We start from the raw sequence: 16364 nt of genomic DNA, 5'->3' as shown, positions 1-16364 counted from the left end.
TGCCATCTATTCCTCTAAGCCATCAAATGCTACAAAAACAAAATTTAAATATTAATTTTTTAACAGATACAAAATTCAAACGGTATAAAAGTATAGTCTGCCTAGATCTCCAGGTTTCAGTCGGTTCTTAGAGGCCCCAACTGAAACAGTGTCTTTTGCTGCTTTCCAGAGATGTTGTACATACATAAATGACAGTGGTTGTGTGTTTTATTTAATAAGATATCAAGGAGACATGCCTCATTCTTCTTCCTCACTCACCCACTGCATGGCCATACCGTAACTGATCTGACCTACTGATGGACATCTAGGTTGCTTCCCATCTTTTGCCATGACAAATAATGCTGCAATTTATATCTTTCATATGTCTTTGTGCACCTACAGAACTCTACCTGCATGGAAAAATTCTTATAGACAGAAGCGTGGGCTCAGGGGGGATCACATTTTTTAAAATTTTATTCAATACTGTTATATTGCATTCCACAGAGGTGGTGCTAACTCCCCCCACCTGTGCTCCTACACCCCGCCCAACCCAGCAAAAACAAACACTTTCGAACCTTTACTTTGTAGTCCAGAAATCCCCAACTTTTCTAAGGAAGAGTTAACTTCTCATTTTCCCCAAGGCTCTAAGAGCAAAAGCAGACAGACTGAATGCTGGCACCCACATGCCTATGTGGAGTAGCAGAGGAAAAACCACGATCATGTAAATTCACCTGGGTGGCAGGAAGAGACCGGGGGGTGGGGGTAGATAAGCTTAAGACCTAGGAAGACGTACTACTAATGCCAAGCTGTGTGGACTCAGGTGTGCATATGGGACCTGGGTCATCATACGGTCCACGAAGATACCCAGTTGGGAAGTTCTGAACTCAAATACACTATAGAATGGAATAAGAGTTATCCTAATTTTCATACATAGGTATCGCCTCTACTTTGCCTGCAAATGGTCAAAAAACACATTGTTCCTGAAGAAGAGCCCTGGGAAAGGAAAAACTTTTAGGGAGTTCATGAGCAAACCACTTGCTGGATTCAGGGATTCAACTGTGGCAGACGTTGGACTGTGCGGAAAGATCAGAATGCCTGGCTCACATTCATGAATGAATTCATGATTCAAAATACAAAATGTTTTTACTGTATGATAAAAATTTGCATAAGTTTTGCCTGACTCTACCAGAATGAAATCGAAGGGTGAATTGTGTGGCATATAAATTGAAATTTAAGCTTAAGAATAACTTCTCTCCATACTCCCACGTGCTATAGGGGGGAGTATAAGTTGCTACAAGCTATCCAGAGGACAATTTCCCAACACGCACCCAAATTTTAAGCAGGTTTGTTCTAATTTATTCTGAAGAGACGGCTGAGCAGTTCTTTCCATCCTTACCACTGTGATCTTCCCCTTCCCACAATTTCGGTCAGCCCCTGTCAGTGCTCCTGTCGGCACCTCTACAGCCTTTGAAACCCCGATTTCAAGCATACCACCATTTGACAACCACCTCGGAGCTTTCCATCTTCCTCCACTAACCCTGTAATATTCCCCAATTTCATCAAGAGTTTCATTAATCCTACTATTTTTTTTCACTATCAAGCAATTTCCACGTTTACTCCCCTTCTTATCAGGCCTAGATTTGTGTTCCATCACAATCGTTCTCTTGCAGACACCTACGATTGCCCTGTGTCTCTCTCACATACTCGCCTGGCTAAATCCTAACCTGGATGACCTAGACTTTCCGTATCTCTGCTGTTTACAGCAGAACAGCTGATCATTGCCGGGGGTGGGGGGTGGGGGCAGGGATACATCTGGGTTTCAGAGTAAGGTTCACAAACAAATGGACATCCAAGACCAGCCCCAAATCCTACTATCCTGCTTGACCCCTCCCCCCCATGCCTCCGTGACACTCCTCTCCCACAGTCTACAGCTGGCTGACTACACCTCCCTGTTATTATCTAACATGCTGTCTGGCTCTCTATATTACAACCACGTGGCGGGATCCAGAGGTCTGCTGTCTTCTGAGTCACCAATCTTAGCATTATTTTTCACTGATTTAAGGCAAATGAAGATACAGCTTATTGACAGTCCCTCTTCCTTCTACCATATCCTGCCAATATACACATATTTCAATTTTTTAAATTCACATTCACTGTTTTCATTATTAAGAATGATGTAAATATTACTCACTGCTGAGACAAGCTGCCTACTGTAATTACATTTCCTTAGATGGGAGTTATTTTTATTTCCTGAACATCTGAGGCCTTTCCACACTTTGAAACACCTTAGTATAAATATTAACATAATTTATATTATAAATTATAATTTAAAGTTAAAAATGCATATTAAAATATAATATTTCTATAAACAGAATGCCAACTTGAAATATAATTTATTAAATATTAAACTACTATTAAGAATTAAATATTATCATTATTAAAATATTCATACTAATTTAAATCTTAATATAAAGTTCCACAAAGTCAAACTCATTGGATGATTTCCTAGGTTCATTACAGTGGCTAAAGAAGGCTTCTTTGACAAAATAATATTTGAGCAGAGACCTGAATGAAGTGAGAGAGAGAGCCCCATGGCTAGCTGTGCAAAATTTTCCAGGAAGAAGGAGCACCACTTACAAGTGCTCTCAAGTGGGAGGATGCCTGGTGCATCTCAGCAACAAGGAGATGAACACGGTGGAACACACAGGGGTGCGGGGGTGGGGGGTACTAAAGAAGAGAAGGTAAAAGACGTACCAAAAAACCAGGCAATGGCAGGCCTGGTATGCCTCTGTCAAGCCTTTGGATTTTATTAGGAACAAGATGAGAAGCCACTTTAAATAACATTTTGTGCAAAAGAGTAAAAAAATGACTTACATTTCAAAAGGATATTAGCTGCTAACTGGTGAAAAAATTTTAGAGAGGGAAGAAAGGCAGCAGAAAGACCAGTTAGAATATTTTTTTCTCTCAGTAATTCAGGCAAGACATGATGGCGGCTCAGACCACGGTGCTAACAGGGATGGAGATGAGTGGTGGCCAGACAGGAAGAGACAAATGGGAGGCTGGATGAAAAAGATGAGAAAAAGAGGGGTCAAGGATGACTCAGTCTTTTGGTGTGAGCAACAAGAGATGATATAGAAGAAAAAAGGAGGAACAAATCTGGGGGAGGAAATCAAGAATTCTGCTTTGGATATGGTAAGTTTGGATATCCAGGTGGACAAAAGTTCAACAGGAGCTGGAGAGGGAATATAAATTTTAAGGAAGAGGTCAAGACTGGACATAAAAATGGAGATGTGTGATCCAGTTTCTTTTCTTGTGTTTCTAATTTTTGAAAGTAGGGGTGGAAATATTTCTCCTTTGACCTACTCCAATCTGGCTTTCATCCTCACTGGTCCACCTAAAAAGTGTTCATATCAAACTCAATGAAGAGCTCTACGTTGTCAAATCCAATGGACCCTCTCCCTTTCTTGAATTCTATGAAGCATTCCACAGTCGACTGTTCCCACCCAAATTTTTATCAATAATCTGGACATCTTCCCTAAGCTTTAGACATGTATGTCTGTCTACTTGACACCTCCATTTGAACATGTAATTGTGTCAGAAGTTAACCTGGAAAAAATATAACTCCAATCTGACCATCTCAGATGTCTTCCTTCTCCTTATTATCATTTCAGTAAAGTCTGATCATCATTTGCTCAAATTTAAAAACCAAGAAATCCTTAAAATAACAAAATAAAAACTAAGAAATCCTTGAATCTTCCCTTTCTCTTTTTTCTCAAATCCATCCCTCTCCAAGTGCAAAGTATGTCTTTATTCCATCTACCCTCTCCAACTCCACTGCTCCCATCATAGGAAAAGCCATCATTCTCCCCTCCTGCAACAAACTCCTTCCCGGTCTCCCTGCCTTTACTTTTTATTTTATAAGCCTCTCTCTAAGCAGCAGGTCAGAAGGATGATTTTAAATATTCCATATCTAGACTCCATCAATGACATCCACCATACTTAGAACAGAATCCAAACTCCTTACCCTATGTGATCTGACCCTAGTCTACGTCTCCAACCTGACTTTGTCCTGTTGACCCTTACGTTTACAATCAAGTCATATTGAACTCCTTCCTGCTTCTCAGGATGTTGAGGTCCCACAGGCCTGTCTCTTTGCTGCTTCCTCTGCCCAGAATGCTCCTCCTACACCTCTTCACATAGCTGGCTCCTTCTCACCCTTCACATCTCAGTGTGAAGGTCACCTCCCTGGAGAGACCTTTCCTCACCAGTCTACCTGATGGCCCTCTCTCTTTACTCTCCATCATAACCCTCTGCCTATTTTCTTCATGATGCATACCAACATTTCAAAATTACCAAATTATTCATTTGGTTCAATCGTTCACTGTGTGTCTCCTGATTACCAGAAAGTAAGCTTCATCAGGGCAGGATCCTGTTTGTCTTGTATGTCTAGCTCCAATATTAATTAATACCTAGGACATAATATTCACTTATATGTTGGATGAATTAATCAAAACTTCACATAAAGACGCACATGCAAAATAAAGTACATTGTAATTTTTTAAAAACTCATTTTGTAGGCTGGGAGATAAATGAATAGACTGATAATTTCTATCCAATCATTGTTCTTAGCCCATTGCAATGTTCCGCAGTTAACAGAACAGGGAAGCTACCCTGACCTGCACTCAACACTTTGGAATTTTGCAGCCAAAAAGTGAAGACAGACTAACTGGCTGCCAGTAAAGTGCTGATTGCAGAGTGTTCCAGAGAACTGTGCAACAAGAAACAAAGAGATCTCTGTGTCAGGTATCTTCTGTCTAACTCTGCAGGTTCACACTCCTTCCTTTTCTCCCCACCCAGTCCCAGGGGCCAGTGTGTGTCCATTACGTTGACCTCCACTTGGGTTCAGACGATGGGAAGCCTCATCAGTGGATCAAGGACAGAAAGGAAACTGAAGCCAGGACACCTATTCCCCTGTGACATTTGTGCAGAAGTCAACCTGCTCTTAAGATGCTGATTCTACTTATCATCTCCAAGTTCTGGAACTGCTCCAGGCCGTCACCCCATTTGGCCTGGGAGTGGTTAACAGCTGGGCTGCTAAGAACCTCCGAGATGCTGTACCATCCCTTACGGTTCTCCTACACCACATCTTCCTAAGTAGTTTCTCTATAAATAAAACGAGTTTCAACTGTCCTATTTCAAGGGTGCCATCTGTCTTCTATTAGGACCCTGATAAAAACGTGTATTTAGCAAAACTGATTGGAAGTCTCTTTAAATAGATTAGAAAGAGTTACAGTATGGTTGGTATGATATAATCCTATTTATGAAAAACCATTTCTCTATATAACCATATATATATAAAAACACATGAATTTCACATACAAGTCTGTAAGGAGGTTTACCAAAATGCCAATGTTGAGTATCTCTGGATGGTAGGATGAAGGGGATGTTTTTTCTTTTTTTCTTTGTATATTTACGTACTATTTGAATTTTTTAATAAACATATATTGATAAACAGAAAAAACTTTTTGTTTTTTTCTTCTCCACTCCCATTTCTACTACCTGAATTCAGAAGCTCATCACTTCTTTCCAAGATAATTACAGCTTCCTTACTGTGCCTAGTTTCTAGTATTGACCTCTATATTACAGTCTACAAAAACTTCCACCAAAGTGATTTTTCTAACAGGCTAAGTGATAATACCATTCTCTTGCTTAGAATGCTCCAATGGCTCTCAGTGCTGCTAGGAGAAAGATCTAAATTCCTCTGCACAGTACACGAGCCCCTTCAAAATCTAATTCCTATTTACAAGCTTGCTTGCCAGCTGGCCTTAGTACCCATTAGTTGTACAGCAGACAGTGCACTTCTACTCCCTGGCCCGTGTACAGGTCGACCACATGCCTTCTCTGTGCTTGTTCTCCTGGTCAAGTCCCACTCATTCTTCCAATGTCAGACCGAAGTCAGCTTCCTGCTCCCTTCTTCCCTCAGTGTCAGGGGCTTCTCTGCTCCCACTCCCTCTGGTCCGCTCGTCTCCTACTGTTGTATTCCTGCTATTGTTTTCACACGCGTCTTCCAACTAAACTCATGCTTCCTGGATGAGACCATGTCCTTTCGTTTCTGTGTTGCCAGTGCCCAACAGAGTGAGTCTTCAAATACGCTTGCAAGAAGAAATCTGTTTTTAATCCATATTCTGCTGGTCTAAAGATTATATTTTTACAAGACTGATCTATATGGTAATTACATGGATTAAACTTATCTGCAAAAAAATTTTAGACAAATAGTGAAAGACTTAAAACTGTTCGATACTGCTGCTGAAGACATAATTGTTAAAACTCCTACCACTTCCTAAACACATACATCTATGATAATCTGTAAGTCTGGAGTAACTTCCAAATGTCTCACTAAAGGTGATGCATTTTCTTTTCACATAAGAATAAATGTACATTTCTCATAAACGCGACACATCAATTAAAAAGTGAAAGAAATAAATTGCATAAAAATTTGAACTAGTAACACTTACCAATACTAGCATGATCAATAATAGTGTCAATATCTTGGAGACCCCATTTCTTATATGCTAACGGTGGGGGCTGTATGTTCTCATTGCCAGATGCTGCAGCTGTTAAAGACAAAAATCAAACAACCCAAACTTAACTGTAGTGGATGAAGTTTTACAAAATCCATAAAAAATGTAATAACTTGTTTACTCTAAAATTTAAATGATAATAATGAGGAAGGTAACGCAAACAAGGTTAAAGTGAAGTTTATTCATGCCAAGACAATACGTGTAAAATGCAAACATTACAGGTAAGTTGACTGTCACAAAAGATTTTCAGAACATTCATGTAATAGGAGAAGGCTATTAAAAACCCTAGACTATTACTAAAATTTAAGGTGAATTCAAACTGCAATTGATGACAAAATAAGCAATTTCTTCCCCTGGAGAAAGACAGTGGATAAAATCCTGGGAACAGCTACCAGTGCCTTAACTTGGTGAAAAACTAAAAACCTGAGGACAGGCCTGGCAGGAGCGCACACCCAGCAAGGTCTCTAAGGCAAGTAACCAAGGCCAGCCTTGATTGACATGTTAACAGAAGCATTACCAGAAAGAATGAATAAAACGCCCGTCACTGCTCAGTATTTCTGCCTAGTGAGTAATGAAAAGAAAAAGCAGTATTACACCTCTTGCCACAGGTTCAGGCACAAGGTCCTATTTATCAGTAAATTCTCAAGCTATATATTAGAATACAGTTGGGGGCGCCCGGGTGGCTCAGTCAGTGAAGCGCCTGCCTTTGGCTCAGGTCATGACCCCAGGGTCCTGGGATCCAGCCCCACACCAGACTCCCTGCTGAGCAGGGATTCTGCCTCTCCCTCTGCCTGCCGCTCCCCCTGCTGGTGCTCAAATTCTGTCTCTGACAAATAAAATCTTAAACAACAACAACAAAGAAATACGTAGCATACCAAAAAAAAAAAAAAAATAGAATACAGCTGGATTCTGGTTGCTTATTCCAGAAAGTACTGTAATAAGTGAAATATATATTCCTCTAGGCATTTCAGATTTGATAGTAAGGCCAAGAAAAGAGAATTTTCCTACATGCAGAAATAAAAAGCACAATTTCTTGGCTACGCCATCAGAATTCTTTTTAGAGCAACTTATGATAAGAGGGTACTAAATAGCTTACTTCCTTCCTAGAGACAAAATGGCCTTATGGTCTTAGACAGAAAAATAAAGAGGAATTCAAAAATAACAAAAATTAAATGGCTGACAATACCAATTATAATTATCTATTTCTAGTTTATTTCATTGACTGAATTCTTACCTGCAGAAAACTCCCAGTCTCTGTAGGCATATATATTAATGGTAACTATTTTAAATGACCTCAAGATAATGATGCTTACTGTGCCTAAATTTAAGTAATTTAAGATTATGAAAATAGGTGTAAACATTCAAACAAGTTCTGGCCTGACAGAAAAGCATGTACTATTAAAGGCCCACATAACCAAAATTTTAGGATTTTACCAATCACATCAATCTGCAAACAAAACAAACTTTGTTTTAGGGCCATTAAGGCTGCTCTACCCAAACGCAGAAGAAAAAGAGAAAATACCACTAATCCTGGTATTTTCCCTGGGTTTAATTAAGGCTTTTCTAAAATTGGGATCTTAAAATCGATGATGTGCTTTTCTCTGCAGCATTTTTGCTGCTGTGTGGTACATAAAATATGAGTGCAGCTACAAACAATGGTATCTTGAATTCGATGAAATGCAACTCTGTTCTGCATCCTCGTAAGAAGGTAAACTGAGTAGTAAGACTAAGAACTCTCGATTATTTGTGCACTTTTCACCCCCAAGTTTGGAAATAATGTAGTCGCCCATATACACACTGTTCAGGCCTCCAACTAGTCCATTCAGAAGTCTTCCACGGTAGCAAAAAGCTGGTGTTGACTCCCTGTTGCGTCCTGCCTACCGGCGGGAAAACTCCCCCCGCACACAGAGGTATCTTTACCCTCAGTGAGGACAGCTGCACTGCAGAATCATGGGATTCTAGTATATCAGCCCGAGAGCTGCTGGTCCGGTGAGAAATTAGGTTCCCTTGCCCCAATAGGTAGGGAGTGCAGATTTTCAGTCCTTGCCTTTATCTTACTAAGCAATCTACCCAAAAATGCACTCCCATCTCTATGTAGCAGGGTTTTTTTTTCTGTAAATCTAGTACACAGGCCTTTTAAATGCAGAGTACATGTTTCATTTTCTAAGTAGGTTAGATTAAGTAAGACGTTAGAGGTTCGATACATCTTGCCAAAAAATTACCTTTTGCTACCTGATTTCGACAAGCACGGAGAGACTGAAAAAGGCTAAATCCATCAATAGTCACAATGGCAACTGGATATAAGATACTCAACTCTTCATTCTATTAAAGGAAGAAGAAAGAAGAAAACAATACATTTTCATCCCTGCTAAGCAGATCTACTTCTGTAAAACAGCAATTGACTAGGTACTGCTTTGCGTTACTGATTAAGTCACTGAAAGGTATTAATAGGAATTAGTCTAGTCTCTCTTACTAGATTAAGTTTCTTCTACAGCTCCAGTCCCCATAGCTCCAGGCCATCTCTCATACAATTTAAGTCCACACAGGTACACAATACATGCATCTGTGTACTCGAAACCTTTTGGAAGCAGGATAGTAAAAAAAAAAAAAAAAAAAGGAATGCATATTTACATAGATTTGATGATGTTTACTACGAGCCAAAGAAGAGCACAGTAGTTTTCGTGGCTCTACAATCTTTTTTTTTTTTTTACTGTGAGACTATCAAATTCTCATACAGCACGTGCAAAGTGAAAACTACATTCGGAGAGCCTTACATACGAAACAGCATTCTTTTCTGTCCAAATCTTCAGTTCAGTGCTTCTACTTTCCCCTATAAACAAAAACTTCACCCCCTTTCTGAGAAACAGGTATAGTAATAGTATTAAAAATAAAGCCGGAACTTTTTTCTTTTACTATAAAAATTTTTACACCTAAATCCAAATCAAAAACATATATACCACATCTGTGCCTTAAGTCACTCTAAATTCCAAAAGTAAGGAACTCTTTCGGGCTTCTGACTCAAGTGTTTTATTATTCTGTAGAACAGAATGCAGGGTATTTCATTAAATAAGTAAAAGCGAGACTGGGGTTTCTTGACTCGGTTAGAAATAGGTTCTATTTCTAGAATATGACAGCAGAGCTAACTATGCTGCGACAGAGATACCTTTAGGTTTCCCCAAAAAGAGAGAAAATGCGACTTTAAAGTAAAGCCACGGTTCCTCTGAACACAGCTGTCTACACTACCTGTTCGGTCACGCCAGGGTGTCGTGGGATTTCATAGGTCCTGCACTTCAGCTGTAGTACTGGGTCTTCATTCAAAAGTTGTGCGAGCAAGAGCACACCACTCTAGGAGGAAGCACAGAGAGGAGCCCTGCTTGTTTTTTTTACCAATAGACCTGAACCAGTATGGCCAGGCAAAGAGCGTCATTTCCCAACCATTTTCCATGGAGATCAGATACTCTCTCAGAAGAATACAGCTTCTTTTCTCAATAGCTTCTACCAGAACTTTCCAGCACACCTTCTCCCCCCGCCCTAAGTCCCTGCTTCTACCCCCATGAAGTAGGTACTCCACATTCCCAAGCAGCTGGTAATGAGTCACAAGAAGGATAACGCAGATGCACAACTAGATATTCCCGTCGAGTGGTGTTTTCTAACTGCTCAACACCCCACTCACCTCAGTGTAGAAGCGCACGTAACCTGAAGTGAAGCCCACCACGATGCAGGTCCAGTCAGGACGCCCTGTGGAACTCCTGTTACAGACAAAATTTATGCTCTTAGTAGCTCATGAATCAAAGCAAAGAAAACAAACAACTTATTTATCCTTACCTCTTTTGGCTTGCTAGTGGGATACATAGAGCACTGGTTACATGTTCTCTAAAAACAAAAACAAAATTATAGGCTTATCTAATGAGTTTATCAATTACTTTGATTTCCCTGTAATTTTTACATTAAGGGCAACCCGTGGAAGAATGAGCTCTGTGGATCAGTTTTATTCAAGGTGTAAGTAAAAATACAGTAAAACTCCATCATAAGTAGAATTATAAATATCATTCACATAAGAGGTGCCTGAGTGGCTCAGCTGGTTAGCCACCTGACTCTTGATTTTTGGCTCAGGTCATGATCTCAGGGTCATGAGATCGAGCCCCACAACAGGCTCCCTGCTAAGCTTGGAGCCTGCTTAAGATTCTCTCTCTCTCCCCTCTGCCCCTGCCCTCTCTAGCACATGTTCAGGCTTGCTCTCTCCCTTAAAACTAAAAATTTTTAAAAATCATTCACATAAAAGGTAACATCACATTCACTTGAGGTTAAAAAACAGGATTCTTCATTCTGTGTTATAAAAAGCACAAGAGAAAGCAAAAACTTTACCATACACACAACCAATTATACTCAGAACTGAGAACTGGCGAGTCATCACCAGTCATTTCCTGCAGTTCCCTCTCCTCTGCATCAGCAAGCACCAACTGCGTAGAGCGTGGGAGGAATGTCAGTCACATTACAGGCAAACCATATTCCTGCAAGCACATTATTCTAGGGACGAACTCCATTTCAACTAGTTGGCTTCTTCCAAGATACTTTGCAGAATTTGCCCCAGATAACCCATTTCCAAGCACATGCTCAGCCGGATGTTCCCTAAAAGATTCTTTTTGTGACATGTGGACTTGAAACATCTGTCAGAATCGCAGAGACTAACCTTCAAAATTAAAATAACTCCTACTGACTGACTTTAATGTAACCTGTCAACCCGCGGGACACATCACCAGCTTATTCTAGAAACTATAACCACTCCTGCCCTATACATCTTATTAGGCAACCACTGAACAAATCCATCTTTTTGTTTGTTGTCTTTAAAGTAACGAGCCACTATGTCTGCTTTGCATTTCTGACAGAAATTAAATGTCTTCAAAATGGTTAGACCAAATGACTTAAGAAGAAATGTTATCATTTATTTTGGTAAGAGTAGAAAACATTTCAGTGAGTGGCTATGATGTGCCAAGCACGGACTATTGGCTTCCATTTGGTTGTCTTTTATCTGAACCCAAAGTCTGAAGTATCTTATTCATTCTCGCCAGATAGCTTTCAGTCGTAAAAATTTAAGTGAAAACAGTTTTGGGTTCCAGGTTCCAGGTTAGCAGCGACACCACATAATCACACTGAAGAATTACCTTACTGGGTCATGTAGAAACCTGAATTCACCAACTTGCCTTTCTGAAGTATTTATGGGGTTTAAGAATTAATGTAGCACTGTCCCCTTTAGGTACAAGGCCAGTGCTGCCCAAGCAGAGAAGACAATGGCTGCCTTTGACTTTTTGGCTAAATAAAATTAGTGAGGGAGAACACAGGAAACGACAAATTATAGAAAGAATGGGATTCTGTCTGAGTCCTTCTTTAAATGTCCTCTGCAAACAGGAGTTAAAAAAAAAAGCAATCACATGAGTAAAATTTAGATTTGCTGGCTTAATCAGGCTCTATAACCTCTAAGTTGGGATGAATAGATATTCACTAAGTATATCAGTGATGAAACTTCACACTTATAAGTCAAACAATTTCACATACACATTTAACGCATAAAGAAACAAAAACTTAACTCGTACGCACCCTTCTTCGACATTTAAAGAACCACTCCAGCCAACAGCAAATTGCATTTCTTCTTTTCCTTTATCGCTGTATTTCCATTTTGCTGAAAAAAAAAAAAGTTATCATATAAAATCACTTTATAGTATACTAAAACAGTGATTTATAAATTTCATGGTTTCCCTTTAGAGTGAGTACAGAATGTAACTATTCTATATTAATGGGTTTGGGTCTTTTTATATGTAAACACTGACAAAAATTTTATAAGATTTTGATTGAACTCGACCCAGGCTACTTGCCTTTAGTCTCTCCTTCCTCCAATTAAATTCATCTAATGTCCTAGCTCTTGCAGAATAAAGTTATTAATTCTTATAACCACCCCATCTCCCCAAATGTTGTATTTATAAAATGACTTTCATCTTCACATGACAGAGAACACTTTTCTATTAGATTTATGCTATAAGAGGATAAATCTTTTAAAAGCATTCCACAGCATTTAATATATGATCTCATTTTGATCAGTGAGGTTTTCGTATCTTATGTAAACCTTAATTTTAATCTTCAACACAAATTATATATTGAAAATTTATGCCCCAAATAAGAAACTAGAGTCCTATGAGTTTTCAAATTATAGTTAAAAATCACCTCATTTTCATTATTCACATTATCACTAAAAAGGGGTCAGCAGCCTTTTCAGCTCTGACTGCCCCTTGAAAAAATTGGACAATGTCCAGTTTGGCCTCTGACATGCAACAGAGCCAGTTAAAGTATCTGCAGTCAAGAAAGAAAAATAGAGAGGAAACAAACAGAACAGAAAGAAGGAAAGAAATAAGAAACACACAGAAATAAACAGCATTATACAGTATGTGAAATATACTATAGAATGCCACCATACAATGCATACAACATAAATAACATTTTTCTTTCTACCTAATCCATTTCTGTCCTACTCTATGCATTAAAATAAGGTACACTGAAAATAGTAAGAGTACTTACGCACTAGAAAAACAGCTTTTTGCCCTCGAGCTATAACCATAAGATCATTGGTTGGAGATAAGGATAAAACACAATCTTGCAGCCAGGACGTTTTTTGTGTTTTGCAAGTATTTCCTTCTTCTTCCTGTGGGTAAAACTTCAATTACAATGTATGCAAAAGTATCAAAAGTATTGCATCTCAGCCTATCCGCCTTGAGGGATGAGGGGGAACAAAAAGGAAAAGGAAATCTTCCCATTTCTTTTTAAAAATCTCAATAATATTCCTTATCAAAACACATTAAAGATGACCAGTAAAGAAAACAGCCACCACAAACTAATCTGTTTTGAATATCAGTGCAAAAAGTTTTAACATAAGCACATAGAAACCAGTAAGACATTAAAAGGCTGTCACACAGAGATCATTCCAGGAACATTCACCACTATTAGGAAATGTAGTGAGTAATCCAATTCCAGAGACACCGCCAGGGTATCTGTAGCTACACAAAAAGAAAAAATTATCTAATACTTATGGCTGTCGAATCTGTAAAAGTATTTGATAAACTTGATAAATTTTCCTTCATTTGAACTGAAAGATGTTTTCATTTTTAATTGAAAAACTATTTATAAAATAATTACAAAGAGGAAAATCCCCATGGTTAAGAACTCAAGAGATTAAAAACGTCTTCTTTGCAATGTCTCCGACTCTAGTACTCTAGTGTCCTAGTTGTTTAGAGACAACCAGTATGATCGCTCTGTGCTTCCAGGAACACTGTGCACATACAAGCAAATAAGTGACTTTTTTTTCTCTTAACATATATCTTAGACTTCATTCCCCACGAAATTTATTTTTAAAGGTTGCATAGTATTCCACTGTACAGACACACAATTTATTTAACTAGTCCCCTACTGATGGGCAGCTCTGATGTCTACGCTCTTCTGCTGCTACAAATACTATACAGTGAATAACCTTACACTCTTGTCAATTTGTGTGGGAATGTATTAGTGGATAAATGCCTAGAAGTGAAATTGCCATGTCAAAGGTAACATCTATCAGTAAATTTGCTAGATATTTCCAAATTGTGCTCCACGGAGGTGGTCTCCATTTATAATCTGATCAGCAAGTTTTGAAAGTGATTGCTTCCCCCCAGACTTTTCAGAAGATGCTTTAACTCTGAACCCTTGTCAGTGTAACAGATGAGAAACTGTACCTCAGTATACCGCAGCCTTCTTGTTAATGAGAAGAGGATGACTCGCCTGTTCCTTTCCTTTGCAGACTTCCTGTTGGGCTGCTACTCTTTCTCCTATTTATTTGTATGTATTCTTTACATACAAAGAAAATTGGCCTTTTGAACATAAGAGTTGTAACATTTTCCCATTCCATGTGGTAGCTTAATGTGCTCCATGTAGAAATTTTTTAATGTTATGCAGGTAAATTATCTATCTATTCTCTTACAGCTTCTAAGTTTTATGTCATGCAGACTCCTACTTTAGCCCTCCCCAGTGGCTCTTAGACTGAATTAAACAGGGGGAGATGGGGAGAGAGGGGAGGAGACGGAGGCTGTCTTCTTTCTTTCATTTACACATTTATGCTTTCTTAAAACTTAGCAAATAGGAATCAGATTGATCTGGAACCTTCTTCTTATGCAAGGTGAGCCAGCTAAGGAGGCTGCACTCTCTCCTGAAAGAAGAGGAATACTGGAAAAATTCCTTGTCTTACTAAAACTCTATTTTTCTAAGGAATTAAGTTATCCAGCTTGCTGTTCTTAATGTCTACACTTCTATATATAAATAAGGGAGAAAATTTATCCCCTAAACATAAAACTAATAAGGTAAAGGTTAATTATAGTTTATTTCTCCCAGGGCCTATAATTTCTGTAGAATATAGTCTCTGTTCAGCCCGCACACACCCAGCACTCCTCATAGTGACTCAGCTGTGAGCTGAAGGCAACACGGCCCTGAGTTCCCTCTCTAATAACAGAGACCGTGGTCGTCCTAACTTTGAGGTTCAGGACTTTTCAAGTGATTAGAGTAGCTCATCTTCTGGTAGGTAGTGAGAAGCACAGCAAGTTACAGAGATAGTTCAGTACTGTGTGAAGAAATCAGGGGTGCCTACAACTCTTTGATTAGTCTCTGACTTTAAAATTTCCATCTCAGTGCAATAAAAAAAGAATCAACACACTGCCCCCAGAAAAAGGGTACAGCTCAAATTTTAGCAAGTTCTATACAATCAGGTTTTTTCCTTTTATCACACTTCCAAAACGATATTCAAACAAGAGATCCCCCCAATTATCTAAAAGTTACTTTCTATTAAGGCACATTACTTGTTTCTGTCCTACGCTTTCAAAATAACAAGGACTAGATCTACATGCTTATCTTTGCTGAAAAGACAAAGAGTAAAAGAACTACAAAGATGTAAGGCATTTAAAGACTGACTGGTTCAAAACCTCATTTTATAGTAAAGAAAACAGTCTTGCAGAGGTTAAAGATGTGCTTCCTGCCACAGATTCAGTGCCAGAACCCAACCAGAACCCAAGCCTCCTTGGGTTTAATTCAGGTGGTCTTTCCACCCTATCACCCTGCTTGTTCGTCTTGGTAGGTAGCTGTAACAGCTCCTGGAGAAGCTTGTCTTCGCCTGGGATTTGACTCCAGTCTCATAGTCAGTGAAAGCCTTTTCTCAAAGGATTACCATTTCTTACCACTTTATCCCAGGCTAACCTTCCCACAGGACCCTCCTTGAACATGGGAGCCAGTGCATCCTTAAGACATCCGTCCAGGCACTGCTTCAAAAATACTTTCCCTCTCTTTCCTGTCTTTCTGTCCCAAGTTCTAGTTCCTATCCCTCATCCTACTCTGACTCTTACCTTCTTCCATACTTAAGCAATCAAAAGTCTTAACTCTTCTCTGCTACCTCTTTATTTTGTGATTGTAATTTCTCCCACACTAGATGTCAAGCCTTCTAATTGGCCAAGCCTATGCTTGATATTACTCCTCAACACCACAAGTCCCACAGCCCACTGACACACAGGTGAGTGGAAACAGCATTCCCACGTCTCCCTTCTTGTGTTCACAAAGATACTGGAGTAACCTATAATCACTCTTACAAATGAACCTGTATGCCAATGAGCAACCAGTTCAAAGCCAGTATCCTTTAGTATTACATCCAGTAATAGTATCCTCTGGAGTGTTTTCCCTTAAGTAATACTAAGATTTAGCAGGTCAAGATTCTGGCTGACACACCCTGGAAGATACAAGTTACAG

General features: G+C 39.2%; 1 protein-coding gene and 1 non-coding gene across 3 annotated transcripts in view; both read right to left on the bottom strand.

Annotated features, from left to right (window-relative positions):
* The window catches only part of RAB3GAP2 (RAB3 GTPase activating non-catalytic protein subunit 2), a 95554-nt gene that overhangs the window by 47053 nt on the left and 32137 nt on the right, over positions 1 to 16364 (bottom strand). For both annotated transcript variants that reach the window (XR_006815553.1, XM_045982733.1), the window contains exons 3-9: positions 13128 to 13251; positions 12156 to 12237; positions 10386 to 10433; positions 10234 to 10309; positions 9804 to 9905; positions 8783 to 8882; positions 6495 to 6593 (exon numbers count right to left, since the gene is read on the bottom strand). Coding sequence is in view for 1 of the 2 variants with exons in the window: in XM_045982733.1 (XP_045838689.1) it covers positions 6495 to 6593; positions 8783 to 8882; positions 9804 to 9905; positions 10234 to 10309; positions 10386 to 10433; positions 12156 to 12237; positions 13128 to 13251 (631 nt within the window). In the remaining variant the exon portion in view is untranslated. The remainder of the gene's footprint in view (positions 1 to 6494; positions 6594 to 8782; positions 8883 to 9803; positions 9906 to 10233; positions 10310 to 10385; positions 10434 to 12155; positions 12238 to 13127; positions 13252 to 16364) is intronic.
* On the bottom strand, positions 4549 to 4675 carry LOC123928551. The gene has a single exon (XR_006815760.1). It is a non-coding gene; the product is annotated as a small nucleolar RNA SNORA36 family (small nucleolar RNA).

Source organism: Meles meles, chromosome 17, assembly GCF_922984935.1.
Source record: "Meles meles chromosome 17, mMelMel3.1 paternal haplotype, whole genome shotgun sequence".
In the NCBI taxonomy this organism is placed as follows: domain Eukaryota; kingdom Metazoa; phylum Chordata; class Mammalia; order Carnivora; family Mustelidae; genus Meles; species Meles meles.
The sequence above is the reverse complement of the archived record's forward strand: the minus strand, read 5'-3'. Positions and strand labels throughout refer to the sequence as shown.